The sequence below is a fragment of the Lissotriton helveticus genome, chromosome 9 (genome assembly GCF_964261635.1).
Source record: "Lissotriton helveticus chromosome 9, aLisHel1.1, whole genome shotgun sequence".
NCBI classification, from domain to species: Eukaryota; Metazoa; Chordata; class Amphibia; order Caudata; family Salamandridae; genus Lissotriton; species Lissotriton helveticus.
In genome coordinates, this window is record NC_136070.1 from 323502089 (window position 1) to 323526032 (window position 23944).

General features: G+C 48.2%; 1 protein-coding gene across 2 annotated transcripts in view; it reads right to left on the bottom strand.

Moving 5' to 3' along the window:
• GALC (galactosylceramidase) overlaps positions 1-23944 on the bottom strand; it is a 360459-nt gene that overhangs the window by 216897 nt on the left and 119618 nt on the right. For both annotated transcript variants that reach the window (XM_078660006.1, XM_078660007.1), the window contains exon 4: positions 11908-12021. In XM_078660006.1, the coding sequence (XP_078516132.1) occupies positions 11908-12021 (114 nt within the window). The remainder of the gene's footprint in view (positions 1-11907; positions 12022-23944) is intronic.

Sequence of the window (23944 nt, forward strand, 5' to 3'; positions counted from 1 at the left end):
TTGGCCCAGGTATAATGAGCACACAGACCTTCTGGAGGCTGCTTTTTGACCAGTGTGTATCACAGCCTAATGGAGAACACAAACCAGCTGCAGATGGTTCTCTTCTGCACTGCATTGTATTTCTTCGCTCCAGAGAACCCCACAAAGATCTGATCATCCACCCGTTGGTGTTTAGTAAGATCTATGTAGCAGCTCAGTGTTCTCTTGGGGGTCAATGCAATGGAGTCTCTGCTTCTCCTCCTTAAAGGGATGAGGGGAAGCATATAACACTGGAAGGGTGATGGTTTGACAAATGTGGAGCTACGTCACAACTGTCTACGCAGAACCAGTTTGTCTGGGAAGAAGGAAGTGTACTGTGGACTAAGACAAGGAGCCTGGAGCTCACTCACCATGCCGAGGTGATGGTAGTGAGGTACACAGTCTTAATAGTGAGGAGCCTTAAAGGACAGCTGTGAAGCAGTTCAAACAAAGTGCACATCAGATAGGTCAGGACCAGCTTAAGATCCCATTGGGGCATTACAAAGGGAGATAGTATACAAATGTGTTGAAGCCCTTTCAAAAAATCGCATCACAACTGGTGACAATCAACGAGGACTAAAGCATTGCTAGGCAAGAGACGGAACAGGGGGAAATCGGATAATCTGGCATGAAGGGGATCAATCTGGTGTGTGCCGCACCAAACCACAAATGTGCCCCAATTGCAGGTGTATTGAATATGCTACTTACCAGTATGCATCTGTTCTTGGCATGTAGGGCTGCTAACATTCATATCTTAGCATTAGATCGCCGCCTAGTGTTGGGCTCGGATGATCGCACATTGTTGTCCTGGAAGAGTCTTCGAAGTATCCTGAGATAGGTGGCTCCTCCCCTGGACTACAGTGCGCATGGGCATCGGCTCCATCCCCAGATTGTTTTTCGCCATTGTGGCAGAAGATGGAGTGAAAAGTGTAAAGGATGTCCATGCTAATGAATAAATACAATAGTATATCTGCAGCTGCGACAGGCACCGGGGAGGAGGGCGGGCGATATGAATGTTAGCAGCCCTACATGCCAAGAACAGATGCATACTGGTAAGTAGCATATTCAGTTCGAGGCATGTGGGCTGCTAAATTCATATCTTAGCATAGAATACATAGCAGTCCCTCCATCAGCGGCGGTTGCCCGTGCCAGCTGCAGAAACCTGAAAAAGTGTCTTCAGAACAGCCTGTCCTACAGCAGCTTGCTGCTTGGAATGCACATCAACACAGTAGTGTTTTGTAAAGGTATGTGGTGTAACCCACGTGGCTGCTCTGCAAATATCCTCTAAAGGAATGTTCCCTAGGAAAGCCATGGATGCCCCCAGTTTGCGTGTGGAGTGCGCTCTGGGGGGTATTGTTAAAGTGCGCTTGGCTTTTTGATAACATATCTGGATGCACTTAACAATCCATCTGGCTATCCCTGCCTTGGAAATCGGGTTGCCTTTGTGTTGTGGTGCGAAGGCAACAAAGAGTTGTTTTGTGTTTCTAAAGGGTTGTGTTCTGTCTATGTAGTACATCAACGCCCTCCGTACATCTAAGGTATGGAGCATTCTTTCCGCCACCGTTTGCGGGTTTTGAAAGAATGCTGGTAAGTCAATAGTTTGGTTTAGATGAAACTGTGACACCACCTTCGGAAGGAATTTGGGGTTAGTGCGTAGCACTACCCTATTTGGATGAATTTGAATGAATGGCTCTTGGATTGTGAGCGCCTGCAGCTCACTGACACGCCTCAGAGACGTAATAGCTACAAGGAAAGCTACTTTCCACGTAAGGAACTGGAGTTCACACGAGTGCAGTGGCTCAAATGGTGGTCCCATCAGTCTGGTGAGAACGACATTGAGGTTCCACACCGGAGCTGGCGGTGTTCTTGGGGGAATGACTCGTTTCAGACCTTCAAGGAAGGCTTTAATGGCGGGCACTCTGAAGACAGAGAGGTGCTGCCTGTTCTGGAGATAAGCCGCTATGGCGGATAGATGTATCCGAATGGAAGTGTACGCTAGATTGCACTTGTAAAGATGCAACAGATAGCAGATGATGTTGGGGATAGATGCATCTAGCGGGTTGATGTCATTGGCTGTACAGTAAATGACAAAACGCTTCCACTTTGCAGCATAGCATGCTCTAGTAGTTGGTTTCCTCGCCTCCTTGATGATGTTCATGCATTCCGGAGGTAGGTTAAGGTATCCAAACTCTAGGACTTCAGGAGCCAGATCGCCAGGTTGAGCTGTTGCGGATCTGGATGCTGAATTTCTCCATGGTTCTGCGTCAAAAGACTGGGCGTGAGGCGCAGTCTTTGATGCGGCACCACTGAGAGTTCGAGGAACGTGGTGTACCAGGCCTGGCGCGCCCACGTTGGAGCAACTAGGATGAGAGTCATCTCGTGCTGCCTTAGCTTTCTTGCGACCAGCGGTATTAGAGGGGCTGGCGGAAAAGCGTACGCAAATTTGCCTGACCAGTTCATCCATATCGCATTCCCCTGCGACTGTGGGTGAGGGAACCTGGCGGCAAAGTGTTGGCATTTTGCGTTCTCTTTTGTGGCAAACAGGTCTATCTCCGGATGACCCCACTGCTGGAAGTACGGGTGGAGGACAGATGGGTGTAACTCCCACTCGTGCATTTGATGGCTGTACCTGCTGAGCAGATCCGCCATCTGATTGTCCTTTCCTGGGAGGTGTTCTGCCATGAGGAAAATGTTCCTCTGAATGGCCCACTTCCACATGCTCTGAGCCAGATGAGACAGCTGTGGCGAGTGGGTGCCTCCCTGCTTTTGAATGTAGTACATCGCGGTCATGTTGTCCGTCCGGACTAGCACGACTTTGTTGCACAGATGTACAATGAAGGACTTGAGCGCCATGAAGATTGCCATCAGTTCCAGATAGTTGATGTGCATCTTCTGTTGCTGCGTCGTCCATAGTCCCTGCACTGTGTAAGTGAGCACATGAGCTCCCCATCCCTGGAGAGATGCGTCCGTTGTCAGGACAATCTGCGGCACAGGCTCTTGGAACAGTCGGCCCTTGCAAAGGTTGTGTGGAGTCCACCAATGCAGAGAGTCGTATGCCCGACTGGTAACCAACACTAGGTCTGTCAATTGCCCACGAGCCTGTGTCCACTGATTCGCTAAGCACTCCTGGAGCGGGCGCATATGTAGCCGTGCGTGAGGGACTATGAAGATGCAGGAGGCCATCATGCCTATCAACTGCATGAACACTCTCGCTGGAAGCGAGTGTTGTGGCCTGAACCTTTGGATCAGAGCCTGCATGCTGTCTATCCTGACTTGGTTTGGCTGAGCCATGGCCGTCAGGGTGTTGATCGTCGCACCTAGGAACTGCCGGACATGTGCCGGCTGAAGATGCGATTTTGGGTAGTTCAGGGAGAAACCCAGATCGTGAAGAAGGTGAATTGTAGACGACATGTCTGCGGCGCACTGTTGCTCTGACTTGGCTTGCACGAGCCAGTCGTCTAGGTAGGGGTAGACATGGATGTTCTGCCTCCTGAGGTGCGCCGCTACTGTCGCCAGACATTTGGTGAACACCCTCGGGGCTGTGGTGACTCCGAAGGGTAGGACCTTGAACTGGTAGTGCCTGCCTTGAATAGTGAACCTGAGGTATTTCCTGTGTGACGGGTGTAGTGGAATGTGGAAATAAGCATCCTTGAGATCTAAGGTTGCTAAGAAATCTCCCTGGTTTAGCAATGGAAGAATCTGTTGCAGTGTAAGCATGTGGAAATGTTCTGACAGTATGTACAGGTTGAGGGGACGTAGATCTAGAATGGGTCTGAGAGATCCGTCCTTCTTTGGAATAAGGAAGTACAGGGAATAAACCCCCGTGCCTTCCTCTCCCACCGGCACGAGCTCGATTGCTCCCTTTTGCAGCATCACCACTACTTCCTGCTGCAATAAGAGCAAGTGCTCTGCGGACATAGGCCTTTGCCTTGGCGGGATGTTGGGTGGAGTGGACCTCAACTCTAGGCAATAACCAAACTGGACTAGTTGTCGCACCCACCTGTCTGTGGTGATGTTTTTCCAGACGGGCAGGAACTGCTGTAGTCTCCCCCCGACAGGTGTTAGGTGGTCGGGGGGCAGTGACAGAGAGTCACTGTTTGCTTGGAGCAGAGGAGCGGGAGCTGTTGTTTCCTCTGCCGCGACCTCTGTTGCTGTTATTTCTGTAACCTCCCTTGTTCTGTTTCGTGAACGAGGATTGTGCCCCACCTTTAGAGAACTGGGATTGTTGACCCATTTGTCCTCTGGTGACTCCACGTGCACCTGAGCGACGAAAATTGCTGCCACGAAACTGTTGTGACTGCAGGGCCCCCATGGACTTAGCAGTTTCTGTGTCCTTCTTTATTTTCTCTAGGGTGGTGTCAACATCTGGACCAAACAGACTTTCAGGATTGACTGGCTGATTAAGGATTGTTGTCTGAATATCCGGTTTAAACCCTGAGATGCGGAGCCACGCTTGTCGTCTCAGCATAACGCTAGTGTTGATAGCTCTAGCAGCTGTGTCCGCAGCGTCAAGTGCACACTTGATGGCTGCGTTTGAGATTAGCTTTCCTTCCTCAATGAGCAGTTGGGTGGCTTCTTGGAACTGTGGAGGCAGGTGTTGTACAATCTGTTCTAGGGTGTCGTAGTGCGCCCTATCGTAACGCGCCAAGAGTGCCTGTGTATTGGCGATGCGCCAAAAGTTTGATGCCTGTGCAGCTACTCTTTTGCCCCCTGCCTCTAGCACTTTGGACTCCTTATCCGGGGGAGGAGCTTCACCCGTTGTCTGGGAGTTGGCACGTTTCCTGGCATTGGCGACCACAAGAGAGTCCAGTGGCAATTGTCCCCGGATGTATGCGGGGTCCGCAGGTGCAGGTCTGTACTTTTTTTCAATGCGAGGGTTGACCACTCTCGCTCTTGTAGGCTCCTTAAATATGTCCCCAGCATGCTTGAGGACTCCTTTAAGCATAGGCAGTGTCTTTACTGTCCTTTCAGAGACTGAAAAAGTGTCGAAAAGGAAGTCTTCCTCAACCGGGTCGGCATGCATGTCCACATCATGATTGGCTGCCGCCCTTTCGAGTAGTGCATGAAAACCTGCTGAATCCTCAGTCGGGGATGCACGTGCATTAAAAAGCTGCGGGTCCTGCCCCACACCCTGGGTGTTCTGGTCACCAGTGTCATCATATGAATCCGGTTGTGCATCAGGTTCATTGATAGGGAAATTGTACTGTTCGTCTTCATCATACCCCTCACCCGCAGAGTGTTCTGGGGAGGGAGTAGGGCTCCGTCTCGGAGGAGGCTGGATTGGTTCCGTGAGGCCTGATGCGTCAAGGGGCACCCTCTTCTTCTTTAGTGGGATGACATAGGAGTCCACTGGCTCCGAAGTGATTTTCCTCTTATAGAGGGTCGGTTTGCCTGTGTCAGCGTCGATGAAATGCTCTGAATCGTCCTCTGATTCGAGTACCCGACGTGGAAGCGGGCCAGCCGGTGAAGAAATCACCTGTTTCGGTGCCGACTTGGTTGAAAAAGCTTTCGGCGCCTCCTTCGGCGGCAAAATAAAGAGAAGTTTCCCAGAAGGCTTCGCTGGAGTGTCCTTTTGCGGCTGCGGCGATGGCATCGGAGCCGACGGGGCAAAGGCCTTCTCCCTGATTCTTTGCAGTGATTCGGCTATGAGGGACGGCTCACTCACAGTTTGTTTCGGCGCTGACGAGGATGGTCTGATCTTTCCCTCGGATCCGACGTCCTTGTGGGCCTTGTGCGCTTTGGGCGCGGATCCTGTCTTAACCGCCTCCGATTCCTGTGTTCGGGGCGCAGACTTCTTTCCGTGTGCCTGCGTAGCCTCCTTGGAGCCGACTTTGGCGGGCTTGGACGGCGTCGTAGCCGCTGACCCGTGCCGACCATCTTTTTTGGAGGACCCCTCCTCTGGCGTCGGTTTCGATTTTGCAGCATCGGAATCGACGGACTTCTTCGACTTCTGCGGACCGAAGGTCGACGGAGTCGATGGGGTAGCGGGCACCGTCGTTTTCACCGGCACGGCAGCCATCTTAGGGACACTCGAGTCCTTAAGTTTCGGTTTCGTTTTCGGGTCGGCCATTTTAGGTGTTGTCGATCCCGATGGTTTCGGTTTCGGTTTCGAAACAGTCTGCTCAGCAAGTAAGTCCGTGGCCGGGCCCGAAGGCGGGGCTGTGGCTTGCGGCAACGGGTCTTGGGTAAGGCCGACAGGCGATCCCGTGTCCCGGTCGGTATCCTCGTAACCTTCGGGGCAGAGCTCGTCCCCCGAGCTGTCTGCCGCGGCCCCATAAATCTCATCGTCGTCTCCTACCTCGTCGACGTATTCAAGGCCTTGACCCGCGACTCCGTCGTCGTCTCCCGGATCCGCCTCGACCTCCGTCTCGGGTGGGGAGATTTGGAGATGATGACCCTGGTCCTCTTCGTCCTGGTCGCCGAAGATGTTCTCCGGATCCGGGGCCGCTTGTTTAGCTTCCATGCGCACCGCGCGCAGAAGCTTGAGAGTCTTCTTCGAGCGGAACTGTGCACACAACTTGCACTTGCCGTCGTCGTGGTCAGGCGAAAGGCATTTGTTACACACGGGGTGTAGATCGATGTGTGGGTACTTGGACCCACAGAGCGGGCAGTACTTAAACGGGCTCCGCTCCATGTCTGAAAAGGTTTGCAGTCGTGTCGCGATGAGAAGGCCTCAAAGTTCCGAGAGCGAAGAAAACTCCGCTTATTCCGGCTCCAAGAGACGGAAGACTCGAGACCGTGCGCAGACAATACCGACGCAAGAAAATCGAGGCCTTTTGGCCGCTAAAAGTTAGTTTTTCTTGGTTCCGACAGTAAGACGTCGAGACCACATCCGAACCCAATGGCGGAAAAAAACAATCTGGGGATGGAGCCGATGCCCATGCGCACTGTAGTCCAGGGGAGGAGCCACCTATCTCAGGATACTTCGAAGACTCTTCCAGGACAACAATGTGCGATCATCCGAGCCCAACACTAGGCGGCGATCTAATGCTAAGATATGAATTTAGCAGCCCACATGCCTCGAACACAGTTTTCCTCTAGGGATGCCTGGCTGCCAAGATGACATCAACCACCTACGGAGAAAGGTTGAAGGTGCTCAGCTGTCGTGGCTCAATTTCCAAACATGAAGGTGTAGATTGCAAAGACCCAGCTGCAGAACCCTGTCCTGTTATTTTGACAGCAGGTCCTCTCTGAGGAGCAGCCTGATCAGAGGGCATATGCTTAAGCCCAGAAGTACTGGATACCATACTCTCTGAGGCAAGTCCAGAGCCATTAGGATGACGTAAGGTCAGTTGGTCCTGATCATCTTGAGAACTAGGGGCAGGAGTGGTGTGGGCAAAAAGACATACATGAGTTCAGAGTTTCACTCTAAGCAGAACGCATCTCTAAGCGAGAGATGCCTTTGAAACGCCAATGCGCAGAATACAGACACTGGCGAATAGATAGAGTCAAGGTTCTTCCCATTCACGGAACAGGCCATGCGCCACCTCCAGGTGTAACTGCAATTCATGTTGTTCTAGCCACCAATGGCAGAGCTCCTCAGCCCTGGCGTTCAATGATCCCATCAGTAGGGTCACCACCAGGAAAAGACTTTGGCAGTCCAGCCATTCTGAGACGCACAAGGCCTTCTAGCATAGGGTATGTGTCTCCACCCAGCCCCATTTGCTGGAGTATCACATGTTGGTGGTGGTGGCGTAGTCTGTGAGCACCTGTACCAGCCTCCCTTTGATGGAAGGAAGGAAGGCTTTCAAAGTCAAGCAGCAGACCCTCAGCTCTAGAAGGTTCGTGTGGAGCCAGGAATCCACCAGAGACCAGAGTTCTCAGATCTCTACCTCTCCTAGATGGTTCGCCCCAACTCAGAAGTGAGGCACCACTGTCAGCACTGGACAAGAAAAGGAAAGGGGTCTGCCACTGACTGTATCATGAACCAGCAACCACAAATGCAGATCTTTTGCAGTCTCAACCGAAACCTGAATGTGGTCGGAGGGGTACCCCTGATGTTGGGACCACAGACTTCAGATCCCACTCCAGAGCCGGTATACGCCCTCTGGTGTTCTCAACCAGTAGCGTGCAAGAGGCAATCAGTCCCAGCAGACTCAGAGTCGACCTCCCTGAAATCCAGGACTGAGGACGAAAGATTGGGATTATAGCCTGAATGTCCTGGACGCTCCATTACTAGGGCTAGATCTATCTTTTATCCTATAACTGGAGCTGAAAATCTGTTGTGAAATTTGCCAATAGCAGAGTCCAGATCTCCATTCATATAATGAAGCATGCACATCAGCAAATATCCGAAATGTGTGCAATTTATTGTGGACTATGAAATAAATGGAGAAAGTGCCTGCTTTGTGGCTAAAAAAAAAAAAAACATCTATCATGCGCAAAATCACTGTAACCAAATGATTAGGGTTTCTACGTATTTTGTATTTGTATACACCAGATTATAAATAATAATAATTTTCTTCTCCAACTACTGTGGAATAGCTATCACCACATAAGAATTATGATAACAGTACAACAGGATTAATGTGGCATATTTGAAGAGTATTATTCATTGATTCAGCTGTCGCATGTGGGCACATGACTTGTTTGTGGGTGTTTCACATAACAAGGTTATTAGATTGTTTGAAGCTCTGACACACATTGTACCTATGTCAAGCATTCTGGTCCATGCTTCTTCAAAAGATTTGAACAAATGCAACAAATATTTCCGGCATGAATTCTGCACTTTGACCCACCTAACCAAGTCTTTTGTCTAGCTGTATTTCAGCCCCTGTGTCTCTTAAGACTGTGGTACAGATGTAAGATGACAGTCTCACCTGGGGTTTACTGAGTTTTGCACTCTATAAATTCCTTTCTGTATATAGCAGCTGCAAATCTACCACTGAGATATCTAGTACACACAAGCAAAAACTTATTTTTTAAATGGCCACCACCAAAAAGTGTTAGATTGAGGCTGCTGGTTTTTCGACTTGAAGAGTTTGACTGAGGTTGGCTAACGAAACCTCAATGCCAGTGCCCTAACCCTTAAATGTGTATGTTTGAGAAGCCTATAGACAAATTGCGCGAGCGAATGTATTTCTATGCCCCTAGTATATGGTACCAGTTGTACATCAGGCCAGGAAGTTAGAGGGTCCCCTCAGAGACTGTAGGGCATGTTGAGCCACCCTGAGTAGAAGAAGGTAAAACGTGCCTCCCAGTCTCCCACTGCAGTCTGGCAGAGCAGTTTTAACCTGCTGACTCGCCTACATCTGGCCTATCGAGTCCTAAGGCAGGGTGCAGCATATTAAAAAGTAGAACATGTATTTTACATGTTCTGACAGTTAAAACCTGGAATTGTTGTTTTTACTCAGAGAGAGATGGTAGCCCCAATGGCCAGTACAGAGTTACATGCTGACAACTCAGCTGTGCCAACTTCTGAGTAGGCCTCCCAATGTAAGTAATTCAAGTTATCAAACAACTTGTTACATTAAAGCTGACTGGATGCACAAGTCGAAATTAATGTGACTTGTTTCCACATGTAACTTTCAGTAAGTTTCCACTCAGTTGCAGAGGCAGGCCACGAGACAGCCTTATGCCTGCCGGCAGATGTGTCAACGGTTCCCAAGACAGGTAACAATAGAGACCTGCCACTGGAGGAGATGTTCTCTTTCTGGAAGAAAGCCATGCAGGCTGTTAGCCCAAAAGTCAAGCTTTAAAGGGGAAGGCGCCTTTGAAGGGCAAATGGTAACCACACTCGAGAGGGTGCTATTTGTCTGGGTAGACACATTGGCATCAGGACAGGGAAACACTAGCCAAGCAATTCTTCCATGGACATGTAGCCCCCAGGTTGCCACACTTCTAGCACGTACTAACAAGCTTCACACACAAGAGAGAGAGGTTGAGGCATCTTGGGTGTGGCCAGAATGGATTACTCTGGGATAGCTAGGTGCCACACTCTACAGGAAGTTCTCAGGTGGGAGGGATCCATGTGGCCAATAGACCCTAGAGGCACCTTCAAGTCATTAAAGGGGCACCCCTGGCACCTAGAACTCAGATCTCACTTGGACTGGAGAAGAGGACTGCAGAAAGACTGCCCTGCTGAACCTGGAACTGGCAAAGAAAAGGCTGCACCAAATTTAGACTGCACTTGCAAGCTCCTTGGGCTAGCAAAGAAAAGGACTGTGCCTGTTGTGTCCTTCTCATGAAGAAGTCTTCCCTGGAACACAGCTAGAAGCAGAGGCTTCAAGAGTCAGTTAGCTGACTTCCTGTTCAGAGCACAGGGCCACAAAAGCTGAAAAAGCCTTCCTGGGCAAGTTGGTAGCCCAGATTACCAGATCGTTGCTCCTCATCACAGTACAACCAGGGAGACAGTCTTAATGCTCAAAAGTTGCACCCACATTTTCTGGACCCAGGAGAGGGATTAGAGTGCAGTTTGGTCACCAAGAAGGAGAGTTACTCCCAAAATAAGGAAACTATTCGGTCTGTTGTGTCTGGTGACCAGTAGTCCAGTGGTGAATGGACTTTTGCTGGACCAAAAAGGACTTGGAGGGATGTTGACTCCTATGGACAAAGTCATACCATCAGGATCGTTGACCGAGGAGTGGCCCTAGGAAGACCCCTGTTGACCGCACAGCATATTTGAGCACTTCAATCATCCTGAATCCCTTGCACCAGGACCCCTTCACAGGAGTCGATGACAAGGGACCGCTGACAATCGAACTGGACTGAAGACAGCTTTTCTTGATGCGGTTTCTTCAGACCTTGCTGTTCCCATTAATGGCTCCCTCTTGAAAAAGTTCTGTGTCAAATGTGTTGAATTTGCAATGCTTATTTGTGGTTAAGTGAAACGTTATGATTTACTCTTCCTTACTATAATCAATATCTCCAGAACCATCCGGTGGATCTTTTTCATTTTAGGGTCAATAAATTCATAAAATAATTCCATTTATATAAATTCATGTTGGATTTCTTGAGGGATGTGTTTCTTGTTCAATTGGTTTTGTACTGATACTTGTTTCTTTGTTGAAGCCTGGTTGCACATAGTCATACCCTGGGTTGCGCCAAGGTTTAACAAATGAAACCAGACTGGTCCTAGAGGAGTTGGTAGTGTATTACATGGTGAGGTCTCACAGCCACAGAATGTAATAAACCTCATTTCCTCACAGAAAGGTATTACAGTGCTAAATAAAATGTGCTACCTTTAGAAAAGAGAAGAAGTACTAGAGAGTAGAAAGGGTATGCTTTAATGGCTCATGATAGCTTACATCCCAAGGTATAGAAGGTCCCTATGAATGCAACAGACACCTGGCCAAGTGAAAGCAATACAACCAAAAAAGTGAAAGCCCCTCATCACACACACTGGGTTTTCAGTTCACAGCAGCTGAATGTAATCATGCTAGTGATTTCATTCACTAGCTCCTTCAGCTTAGTAACAAACCTCTCCAAGTCTGCTAAATAATTTCCCTGGACTAGATGATTTGCCTAAATATTTTCTCTCAAATTGTTCAGCAATGAGGATGTAATGAAGCACTCCTCCTCTGGCTGCTCCTCAAAGTTTAGAGGTGTTACCACCAAGAGGTGCCAAGGAAAAAGAACGATCTTCAAAAAAAGAGTGTCTCCATCTTTTCAAGAGTGTGGTTCCTATTTCCTTTTAGTGTTTGTGTCTCAACGCCACTACATCAATTTGCAACATTACAAAAGTTGGAAGGACATACATTGACTGTTCTCGTCTTACCAGATGGCCTCTCTTTCCCAGTACAAATTTCTTGAGACATGGCTCACAAGCTTGATAACAATATTTTTAAACCTCCCACTCCCTTCACTGGACAGGTGAGGACAATCTGCATTTTCAAATAAAAGAGTAGAGCTGAAGCTGCAGATGGGCGCAGGCACTATGGCATGGCTTACCTATTAGTATGATGTTTGGGTTTCTCTTTTTCGCTTCCTTCATCAACCACCATTCATAACCACGGAAGTAGTTCTTATCATCTTCATAGTGCATGTGAGAGGGCTCAGTACCATCTGCCAGAAAGAAAACCAGAAACTGATATTTTGCTGCACAATACTGGTTCAAAAAAGAATTAAGCTACTCTTGCACAACCGGAAGTGGAGAAGCAATCTTCTACATTGTGTAGACTGGTTAGTTAGTTGCTTAAATTCATATTTGAAGCTAGTTTACAAATGGCTTAAGTCTCTAAAGAACTGCTGTGTTCTGAGAAGGTTGGCAGTAAACTATTTGATAATAGTTCAACCCTAAGATTTCTGGCATTCTAATAATTTAGTACATTCACTAGGTTTTACAATAGTAGTAAACTTACTTTGGGTCCAATGCTTACACATTTTTGCACACTGAAGTGGAACATAACGCTACAAATTTTGATATCTGAAGCCACAAATTTCAGATCCTTAAGTACTGAATCAAGATCACCGAATTGTGCTAGGACAGATGGCTCTATTAACAGTGGAACATTTGACCACGTAGTGGATTTTTCGAAGTAGAAATGGACAGTGTTTAACACCCTTGGTGGGTATTCACACACACTTGAAATGAAAATTCCAACAAGCCTCAATGTGGTGCAATGAGTTTATCAATCAGTCAGTCAAACAATCAATCAATCGTGACAAATCACCCGTGAGGTTCTAAAGGCACTGGAGTTGCTAGCTGCTTCGTGGAGAAAGCAGTGAAAAAAGGGGGAAAGCAGGAGAAGTCATAGAGAAAAATGGAGTAGAGGAAGGAGAAGGCAGCAAAAACCGGAGAAAGCACCTACAAAGCACTTTCCCAATCCCTATGGCAAGATCTGGAACTCAAATCCAGCTAGAATTAGGTTAATTGAAAACACCGCAAATTATAGAAATCTTTTAAAAATGTACTATTTACAATGACATGATTCTTTGACACAGATCACTGCTAAGAAGTATGTACGTGCATGTACCGAAGTTTCTATATTTACATCTTTTTAGCACTTTTTGCTCAAGAATACAATCCTCCACCCTTTCAACCATGATCACAGATAGCTCCCAGGAAGCCTGGTTCTTGATCTTGGCACCAACCTCACATTAACCCAGTGTGCACTCCACACCACTTGGAGTCAAGCTAGCCGGGCTGAAGAGAGGTGTTACCTCGAAACCGGTCCGGTCCTCGGATGCTTGATTCCGTTCTGGGAAGGACATGGCTTTTGTAGTTCGGACTGGACTGTTCCCATGGGGCAACAGGGTCAGAGCTGATTTGCATATCGCCATTGTCTAACCCAGGGTGGTGTGGAGTGCAAAAAAACGATGGATTTGGGCCCAGATCTTTTGACTGGGGGAGTGTGTGACATTGATCCACATTCAGTCCATCACTTGTTGTTTTTGCAATTGCCGCCCTAAGTGCGCTGGGGATGCCCAGACGTGGGTCCCAGGCACTCCACACCACTTGGAGTCAAGCTAGCCGGGCTGAAGAGAGGTGTTACCTCGAAACCGGTCCGGTCCTCGGATGCTTGATTCCGTTCTGGGAAGGACATGGCTTTTGTAGTTCGGACTGGACTGTTCCCATGGGGCAACAGGGTCAGAGCTGATTTGCATATCGCCATTGTCTAACCCAGGGTGGTGTGGAGTGCAAAAAAACGATGGATTTGGGCCCAGATCTTTTGACTGGGGGAGTGTGTGACATTGATCCACATTCAGTCCATCACTTGTTGTTTTTGCAAGGGTTGGGCAGTCACTTGACAGGAGTGATGTCCTAGACCTGGAGAAGATCAACAAGCATACCCTTATTTGTGTGCCAATGGTTTAGTATTTAGAGCGGAGGTGGCAGCATATCATGTTTTGTGAGTCAGTAGTTGTAACCAGACCTTTTTATCTGCGTCATCTGTGTGGAGGCCTACACGTCTACTCATGTAATATTCCACTTCTATGCACTAACATCCTGAGCAAGTTATGCATGTGCGTGTTAGATGGTCAGTGTAATACATGCATTTTGTGTATGAGTGAACCAGAGTAATTGAGACCTGCGGATTTCATTTTGGAAGACCCTAGCCTGTTCTTGTGCACAAGAAGAAAGAGGGAAGTGTATTGCTGACACATGCGAAGCTGAATGGAAGAGGTAGACCCTGAACTGGTGAAAGAGGAGACGAGGCCCCTCAGCATCCTTTACTGAGAGCGGATGCCGATTAGTTTTCCTGAGCAGTGCCATTTGTTTGATGGTTTGGTGAACGGTGGCCACTGCAGTTTCTGTTGTTCAGAGTGAGAATGGTCCTTCAAATGAGGCTATCTTTTTATCTCTGTCCTTATCACTGTTCTGTATGGCTGTTGATAAACAGGTTCAGAAGGAGCATATTTTGCTACTCTTTTATGGGTAGTCCTGACTGAAAACTACCTTCTGAAGAACAGCCTGGAAAGGACACATGAAATAAGGACCATCCCAAATGGATCCTCAAAAGGCAGACGGAGAATCCTCATTCTTGCTCTGCTTTGATTGTATAAATGTGGGAGCCATTAATGAACATGTTCCAGTTTCAAGTTCTCTTTGATGAAGGAAGGGAGTGTTCCACAGTACATTCAAAGGACTGCTGTGAACTGGAGCTGGTTTCTGCCTAACAGTCAACTTGCCAGAGGTAAAGAGAAATCACCTGAAGTCTTACCTGGAAGGAAGAAGTTGATTCCCTGTCCTCAAGCGCTTGGAAGCCAACCTCCCTGCTGAGATAAAAAAGAAGCCTGCCAACTCTGTACAAGAAGACATTGTCCAGGGAGAGAAAGAAGCAGCTGGATCCTAGAAGCATGAGAGTACGCCCATACACATGGACTGAGAGTAATCTGTGTGTTCTAGGGAACTTGAGCGCAGTCTCTCTAGACAAATCGTTCCAGTCTGGAACTCTGGCAACGATAAACTGCGGTTGAGCAGATTGTGCCCAAGCGGACTATGTCGCTGTACTGACAAGCTGTGCCTGAGCAAACCATGCTATTGCAGCAACTAACAGTGGCTGAGGCAAATAAGCCATTGCAACAAAGAACTGTTTCCACTGCAACAACAGTCTGTTCCTAAACTGACTGTGCTGCTACATCAATGAATTGTGCTGTGGTTGCCATAGAAAGCCTACATCCTGGTATATAATCTCATTTGAAGCTCGGAAGTGGGCTTGTCACCAGCCAGAGATCTGCAACTATGTCTGAGACTTGCACAGACTCTGGGTGGTACCCCCACTTCTGCCTGTTGTGGTCATGGCCCAAGCATGAAAGCACACTCAGCTGGCATGTCTCCAAGAAGAAGGTGGGTGCCATACATTAATGAATATGCTACTTACCAGTATGCATCTGTTCTTGGCATGTAGGGCTGCTGACATTCATATCTATAGCATAGATCGCCGCCTAGTGTTGGGTCCGGATGATTGCACATTGTTGTCCTGGAAGAGTCTTCGAAGTATCATGAGATAGGTGGCTCCTCCCCTGGACTACAGTGCGCATGGGCATCGACTCCATCCCCAGATTGTTTTTAGCCATTGTGGCGAAGATGGAGTGTAACAGCGTGAGCGATGACCATGCTAAGAGTAAGTGTAAGTTCTGCAGCCGCTACAGGCGCCGGGGAGGAGGGTGGGCGATATGAATGTCAGCAGCCCTACATGCCAAGAACAGATGCATACTGGTAAGTAGCATATTCAGTTCGAGGCATGTGGGCTGCTGAATTCATATCTATAGCATAGAATATATAGCAGTCCCTCCATTAGCGGCGGCCGCCTGGGTCAGCTGGAGACGTTTGAAAAAGTGTTTTTAGAACAGCCTGCCCTACAGCTGCTTGCTGCTTGGAGTGCACATCTACACAGTAGTGTTTTGTAAATGTGTGTGGGGTAGACCATGTGGCTGCTCTACAAATGTCTTCTAAAGGGATATTTCCAAGGAAAGCCATGGAGGCCCCCAACTTGCGGGTGGAGTGGGCTCTTGGGGGGATTGTTAAAGTGCGCTTAGCTTTTTGATAGCAAATTTGAATACACTTAACGATCCACCTGGCTATACCTGCTTTGGAAATGGGGTTGCCCTTGTGTTGTGTGGAAAAGGCAACAAAGAGTTGTGTCGTCTTCCTAAAATCTTTGGTCCTATCAATGTAGTACATCAAAGCCCTTTTGACGTCAAGAGTGTGGAACATTCTTTCTGCCACTGTCTCAGGATTTTGGAAGAACACAGGCAGTTCAATAGTCTGATTGACATGGAACTGTGAAACCACCTTTGGAAGAAATTTAGGGTTAGTGAGCAGCACTACCCGGTTGGAGTGAATTTGTATGAATGGCTCTTGTACAGTGAGCGCCTGGAGCTCACTAACACGTCGCAGTGACGTAATGGCTATCAGGAAAGCCACTTTCCATGTTAAGAACTGAAGCTCGCATGCATGTAGAGGCTCAAAATGTGGACCCATCAGCCGGGTGAGGACCACATTAAGATTCCATTCAGGAGCAGGTGGGGTCCTGGGAGGAATGACTCGTTTGAGCCCCTCTAGAAAGGCTTTAATGGCAGGCACTATGAAAAGGGAGAGATGCTGCCTGTTTTGGAGATAAGCCGCTATGGCGGATAAATGTATTCGAATGGAAGCATATGCCAGATTGCATTTGTAAAGATGTAACAGATAACAAATGATGTTGTGTGTGGACGCATCAAGCAGGTCAATGTTGTGGTCCACGCAATAAATGACAAACCGCTTCCATTTTGCTGCATAGCATGCTCTGGTGGTGGGTTTTCTTGCCTCCCGTATGATATCCATGCAGTCAGGAGGCAAGTTGAGGTAGCCAAACTCTAAGACCTCAGGAGCCAGATCGCCAGGTTGAGCTGTTGCGGATCTGGGTGCTGAATGTCGCCATGGCTCTGCGTCAAAAGTCTGGGTGTGAGGTGCAGCCTTTGATGCGGTACCACGGAAAGTTCTAGAAACGTGGTGTACCATGGTTGGCGTGCCCACGTTGGAGCAACCAGGATGAGCATCATAGAGTGTTGCTTTAGCTTTCGTGCCACTAGCGGTATTAGAGCTGCTGGGGGAAAAGCGTACGCAAATTTGCCTGACCAGTTCATCCATATCGCATTGCCCTGCGACTGTGGGTGCGGGAACCTGGCGGCAAAGCTTTGGCATTTGGCGCTTTCCTTTGTGGCGAACAGGTCTATCTCTGGATGACCCCACTGCTGGAAGTACGGGTGGAGTACTGATGGATGTATCTCCCACTCGTGCATTTGGTGGCTGTACCTGCTGAGCAGATCCGCCATCTGATTGTCCTTGCCTGGGAGGTGTTCCGCCATGAGGAAGATGTTCCTCTGAATGGCCCACTTCCACATGCTCTGAGCCAGATGAGACAACTGTGGAGAGTGTGTCCCTCCCTGCTTCTGAATGTAGTACGTGGCCGTCATGTTGTCCGTCCGGATCAACACGACTTTGTTGCACAGATGTACCTTGAATGCCTTTATTGCCATGAAGATTGCCATCAGCTCTAGGTGGTTGATGTGCATCTTCTTTTGCTGCGTTGTCCATAGTCCCTGCACTGTGTAGTGGAGTACATGAGCTCCCCAACCATGGAGAGAAGCGTCCGTCGTTAGGATGATCTGTGGAACAGGCTCCTGGAACGGTTGGCCTTTGCAAAGCTTGTGTGGATTCCACCAATGCAGAGAGTTGTATGCACGACCAGTCACCAACACTAGGTCTTTTAACTGCCCGTGAGCCTGATTCCACTGACGTGCTAAGCACTCCTGAAGCGGACGCATATGTAGTCTCGCGTGCGGGACTATGAAGATGCAGGAGGCCATCATGCCTATCAACTGCATGAACACTCGTGCTGGAAGCGAGTGTTGCGGTCTGAATTTCTGTATCAGCAATTGAATGCTGTTGATCCTCACAGAATTTGGCTGCGCTGTGGCCGCCAGAGTGTCTATCGTCGTGCCCAGATACTGCCGCACATGGGCGGGCTGAAGGTGTGACTTTGGATAATTCAGTGAGAATCCCAGATCGTGAAGAAGGTGAATGGTGTGGGACATGTTGGCAGCGCACTGCTGGGCCGACTTTGCTTGGACAAGCCAGTCATCCAGATAAGGGTAGACGTGAACGTTTTGTCTCCTGAGGTGCGCAGCCACTGTTGCCAGGCATTTCGTGAACACCCTGGGCACTGTGGTCACTCCGAAAGGGAGGACTTTGAATTGGTAATGCTGATTCTGAATGGTGAATCTGAGGTATTTTCTGTGTGACGGATGTAGTGGAATGTGAAAATATGCATCCTTGAGATCTAAAGTTGCGAGGAAATCCCCCTGATTGAGCAACAGAAGAACCTGCTGCAGCGTGAGCATATGAAAGTGTTGTGAGAGAATGTACTGGTTTAGGGGCCTGAGGTCCAGTATGGGTCGGAGGGACCCGTCTTTCTTTGGGATCAAGAAGTACAGGGAGTACACTCCCGAGCCTCTTTGTTCCACTGGTACGAGCTCGATTGCCCCTTTTTGCAGCATGACGAGCACCTCTTGCTGCAATAAGTGCAAATGCTCTGTGGACATAGGACGGTGTTTTGGGGGAATGTTGGGTGGAGTGGATGTTAACTCCAGACAATAACCGTACTTGATAAGCTTTCTGACCCACCTGTCTGTGGTGATGGATTTCCAGACTGGCAGGAACTGTTGGAGTCTCCCCCCGACTGGTGTTGTATGGTCGGGGGGCAGTGACAAGGCGTCACTGTTTGTTGGTGGCGGAGGATCGGGAGCTGTTTCCACGACCTCTGCCCTTGGCGCTGTTTCAGCGATAGCCACCTCTACTCTGTTTGTTGTATAAGGTTTGTGCACCACTTTTAGTGTACTGTGTTTGCTGGGACAGCTGGCCTCTGGAAACGCCTCTATTACTTGGGCGACGAAAAGAACCACCCCTGAACTGCTGGGACTGGAGAGCCCCCATAGACTTTGCAGTCTCGGTGTCCTTTTTGATTTTCTCTAGGGTGGTGTCCACCTCGGGTCCAAACAAGTGATCGGGTTTTACAGGCTGATTTAGGATGGTGGTTTGTATCTCCGGTTTGAACCCGGAGATTCTGAGCCAGGACTGACGCCGCAACATTACACTTGTGTTAATGGCCCTGGCCGCGGTGTCCGCTGCGACTAGTGCACACTTAATAGAAGCATTTGAGATGAGTTTCCCTTCTTGAATGAGCATCTCTGCTGCCTCCTTGTATTCATCTGGCAAGTGTTGTAACAGGGTTTCAAGTGTATCATAATGTGCCCTGTCATATCTGGCCAAGAGTGCCTGCGTGTTAGAAATGCGCCAGATATTGGCCGCTTGAGCCGCCACCCTCTTCCCTGATGCTTCTAGCACCTTAGATTCCTTGTCAGGGGGAGGAGCATCACCAGTAGTTTGTGAATTTGCCCTCTTCCGGGCATTAGAAACAACTAGAGAGTCCAATGGCAACTGGCCCTTGATGTAGGTAGGGTCGCCAGGTGCCGGCTTGTACTTTTTTTCAATTCTGGGGTTTATAACCCTGGCACGTGTGGGTTCTTTAAAAATGTCTGCAGCATGTTTTAAGACACCCTTGGGCATTGGCAGAGTCTTGACGGTCTTTTCCGAGGTGGAAAAGGTGTCAAACAGAAAGTCCACTTCAATAGGGTCAGCATGGAGCTGGACGTCATGATTTTTGGCTGCCCTCTCAATAAGCGCATTAAATGCCGCAGAATCCTCAGTAGGTGAGGTTTTGACAGTATACACTTGAGTGTCCGGGGCAGTTTGTAGATCCCCCGGGTCCGCAGCATCTGCCCATGTGTCATGTTGATCTTCAGGATCAGTGTCGGCAGGGTAGTTGTATTTATCATAGTCACCTTCCCCAGCCTCCACATCCGAGTAATCGGGCGAGATTGGAGCAGTGTCCTGACCACGTGGATTAATCAGTTCAACAAGAACTGGGGAATCTGTGGAATCCTTTTTCTTCTTTAAAGGAATTGTGTAGGACTCCATAGGCTGTGCTGGTGTGATTTTCCGCTTGTAAATGGAAAGTTTACCGGTGTCGGCGTCGATAAATCGTTCCGACTGCTCCTCCAGCAGGGGTTGTCGATGCTTTGTGCCTACAACTGCAGGGGTAGGCTTCGGCCCCATGGACACCGTCATGGACGCCTCGACGACCTTCTTCAGCGTGAACGCCTTCGGCGCCACTTTCGGCGGCAGCATAAACTGAATCGGCGCCGCCGAATTTTGCAGTTTTGCGGCAGGCTTCGGCGTGGAAGCATTCTTCGGATCGACCGCGGAAGCCTTGTCCTTAATGCAGTTCAATGAGTCCGACACCGGCTTCGTGAAGGATGCGGACGGTTGCGTCGACTCGACAGGTGTTTTCGATCCGCCACCATGTGCGGACTCGAGGGTCGGAGTACTTTTGGCCTTGTCCGGCCGACGCACAGGATCGACAGCTTTTGTAGCTCCGAGTCCCTTGTCTGTGTCGACGGCCTTCGGCGCCGACGTCTTCGGGTCGGCGACCTTGACAAGCGCTTTCGGTGCCCCAGTCTTCGGCTCGACGCCCTTGAGCGACTTCACCGGTTCGACAACCTTCTTTGACTTCGTCTGCACCGACAGGTCTGAAGACGTGGAGCCGACCAAGGCGACAGGCGCTTTCTGTTTCGACGGCGCCTCTATCACTTTTGGTTTTGTCGAGACCGAAGCTTTCTCTTTCGGTTTCGATTTGACTAATGGCGGCTACGTAGAAGTGTCCGTCGAGACCGAAGCTTTCTCTTTCGGTTTCGATTTTGCCAATGGCGGCTCCGTAGAAGTGTCCGTAGCCGGGCCCGGAGGCGAGACTGTGGATCTAGGTGCAAGATCTTGGGTAAGGCCATGTGGCGATCCCTCGACCTGAGCCTTAGCTATTGTCCGAACGGGGCATAGCTCCTCGCTTGAGCTATCTTCCGTGGCCCCATAGGCCCCATCGTCGTCTCCTACCTCGTCGACGACGTCTTCTGTATCGAGCATTTCTACGTCTGCATTGTAGTTGGAGTCGATCTCTGCCGCTGGATTTGAAATCGGCTCTCGATCTTCCTGCTCGTCTGCCTCTTCTCCCTCAGTATCGAAAATGTTCACCGGGTCAGGTGCCGTCTGCTGGGCCTCCTGGCGCGCCACGCGCCGAAGTCGAATCGTCTTCTTGGAGCGAAAATGAGAACAAGCCAAACAGTTGGCTTCATCGTGATCCGGCGACAGGCACTTGTTGCACACCGGATGGATGTCGATGTGAGGATACTTAGAGTTGCACACGGGGCACCTCTTGAACGGGCTCCGTTCCACGATGTGTCATCGAATACGACTTGTTGCGTCGACTGGGCCTCGAGCACCGAAGAGCCACGCGACTCCTCTGGATGTCCGACTCAGGAACAGAGCCGGAACAGAGCTGGGCACCGAACGCAAGACAATACCGACGATGTAGGAAAGGCCTTTGGGCCGAAAAGAAAGTTTCTATCGAATCCGAACTTGAGAGATCAAATATGCATCCGAACCCAATGGCAGAAAAAAACAATCTGGGGATGGAGTCGATGCCCATGCGCACTGTAGTCCAGGGGAGGAGCCACCTATCTCGTGATACTTCGAAGACTCTTTCAGGACAACAATGTGCAATCATCCGGACCCAACACTAGGCGGCGATATATGCTATAGATATGAATTCAACAGCCCACATGCCTCGAACAGTATATTTCTTTAACAAAGTAAAATACTAGTTGGACAATCAGTTATTGTGGTGCTGGGTGACTGCGGATGTCGGAGCTTGAAGCACCCCAAAGTTACTAAGTCTGTGACTGCTCATATTGCTGACTGCTCAAATTGCTACCACTGAGAGTCAAGGACCGAAGGAGGTCTACCTGACACATTTTGCAAAGCCATAGTAGGATGGGCCCACGACATCAGAAGCAAATGACCCCATCCCTCAGAGGTGAGGCCTAGAATCCCCTACTATCCTTGAGTAACACCAAATGGGCTCCGACAGGCATACAATGAGTTATCCAAGCAATTGGCACATCTATGCACATATGACATTACTTGCATTTTGCAAAATATTGAACTGTATGAACCTGGCCCACAAATGTTAGTGACAAATGCTTTCCGATCAGCAGAGTTGAGGATAACAAGTATTATCATTACTCAAACTACAATGGCACATATTTTTGAGGACTTCAGATTCATGAAAGGCTAAGTCAAAACTGACAGTATTTGAACTACAATTGACTTAAAGGTTGTTTATTAGCAGCTATTTAAACATATCTGTTAACCTTGGAAAAAGTACTGTTGATCCAGGACCAGATCCCAGGGTTACAAGGGGGAGTTGGAAGCCACACCTTCTGGTTCTCCAGAGGATCAACATTATTATGGATTATAATTTCTTTAAAAAACATTTGAGATGTAGATGGTTATTAACCTGGAATAGATAAAAATGGCCATGTCTACCAATGAGAGTAGCAACTTGGATCAGAGCTTTAACTGCATTTCAAGTATCCACACCATGTCAATGTTAATTATTGCTATTCATTTTACCACAATCCAATTGACAAGCAGTAGACTAGTAAATTGAAACATTATTGTGGAATTAAGACCATTGCCTCAAATGTCATGATGATATACCAAATATATGTGCTCTATAATATATAGTTGGCATGGCAGAGTTAAAAGGGGCTGTGATAGACCTGCATAACACAAACCCTCGAATGTCTTGTAAGAATAAACAAAAGGCATAACGTCTGGGTCAGAGTCACCGCCAAAATTAAAGTCTCAGCATATAGGGGCATATTCGCTAATTGCATTTTGAAGTACCTTAGAAGTACTACAATAGTACTACTAAAGTACTACAAAATGATATTTACAAACATACAAGAATAAATCTCCGTCCTCTCCCATATTCTCTATGGAGAAATACTCCACATGCAAGTTTGCTACTTTGTAGTAAATGTGAGAGGGACCAGGAGAGTGACTACAAAAAGAGGCACCTATTCTAAATGGGAGGGGTTTAGCAAGGAGTAAGGAGGCTTTAGAGAGTTATAAGAAAGGGTTTAGAGAGGGACAGACAACTACCTACAGGAGAGTAAGCCTACTTCTATTCACAAACTGCACTTCGAAAATTACAACAACTAAAAAGGGACCCATAATAGATGTAAAATACTCCAACTGATCGCTGGAGTTAAACGAATAACACACACGGCCAACCATGAGGACTGCAAAATTTTAACAACCTTTTTTTATATAAATTGCTGGAGAGAGAGGAAAGCAGTGGTGGGTACCACATTCTACATTGAAAGGGACCAAAAGAGGCTGATTAATAGACAGCAGTCACTAGTTTTAAAAACAGAATATTCATTGCAGAAATGCAAGCAGATGTAAAGTTGAACTGTTGAAGTATAGTCCATAAACAAACTAGAGACTCATTTGAAAGACTTTGCTGAGTCAGAAGTGAAAGCAACATTTACATATATTCACTGTCAATGAATGGCAGCAGTATGTTGCTACGAAGTAAATATTTCTTTTTTAATGATCTCCTCACTACCCGTCTAAAAAAGTGCGATATCCATAGGGAAGGTGATTGGGATTTTTGCACTTCATCTGGATCCTTTGCCTTTTTTTCACCTATAAGTACCCTCAACTCTAAGGAGGGCCCATCCAACATTAGAGGATTCTTTGGTGAGCGCTGGATGACCGATGATGAAGCATGACTGCCATTATTGCGTGGGAGTTCATCCTGCATATTTTTATTAATATCCCCTTATGTCCTTTCTATTGACAATAGGGACATAGAGGAACCTAAGGAAAGGGGTATTATCCCACATAGAAGGTACAGGGGTTTCACATTTAAACCCCATATGGACACATTTGCTCTAATGTGATAGTCATAAATCTTTATCTTGGCTTCTCTTGAGGAGTTTATTCACACTAACAGTATTTAGAGATCCCCTCCATCAAAACTGTATGCGACTTACAGACTACTAATTTTTGCAGTAAATACTTTTCAAGCTCAATCTA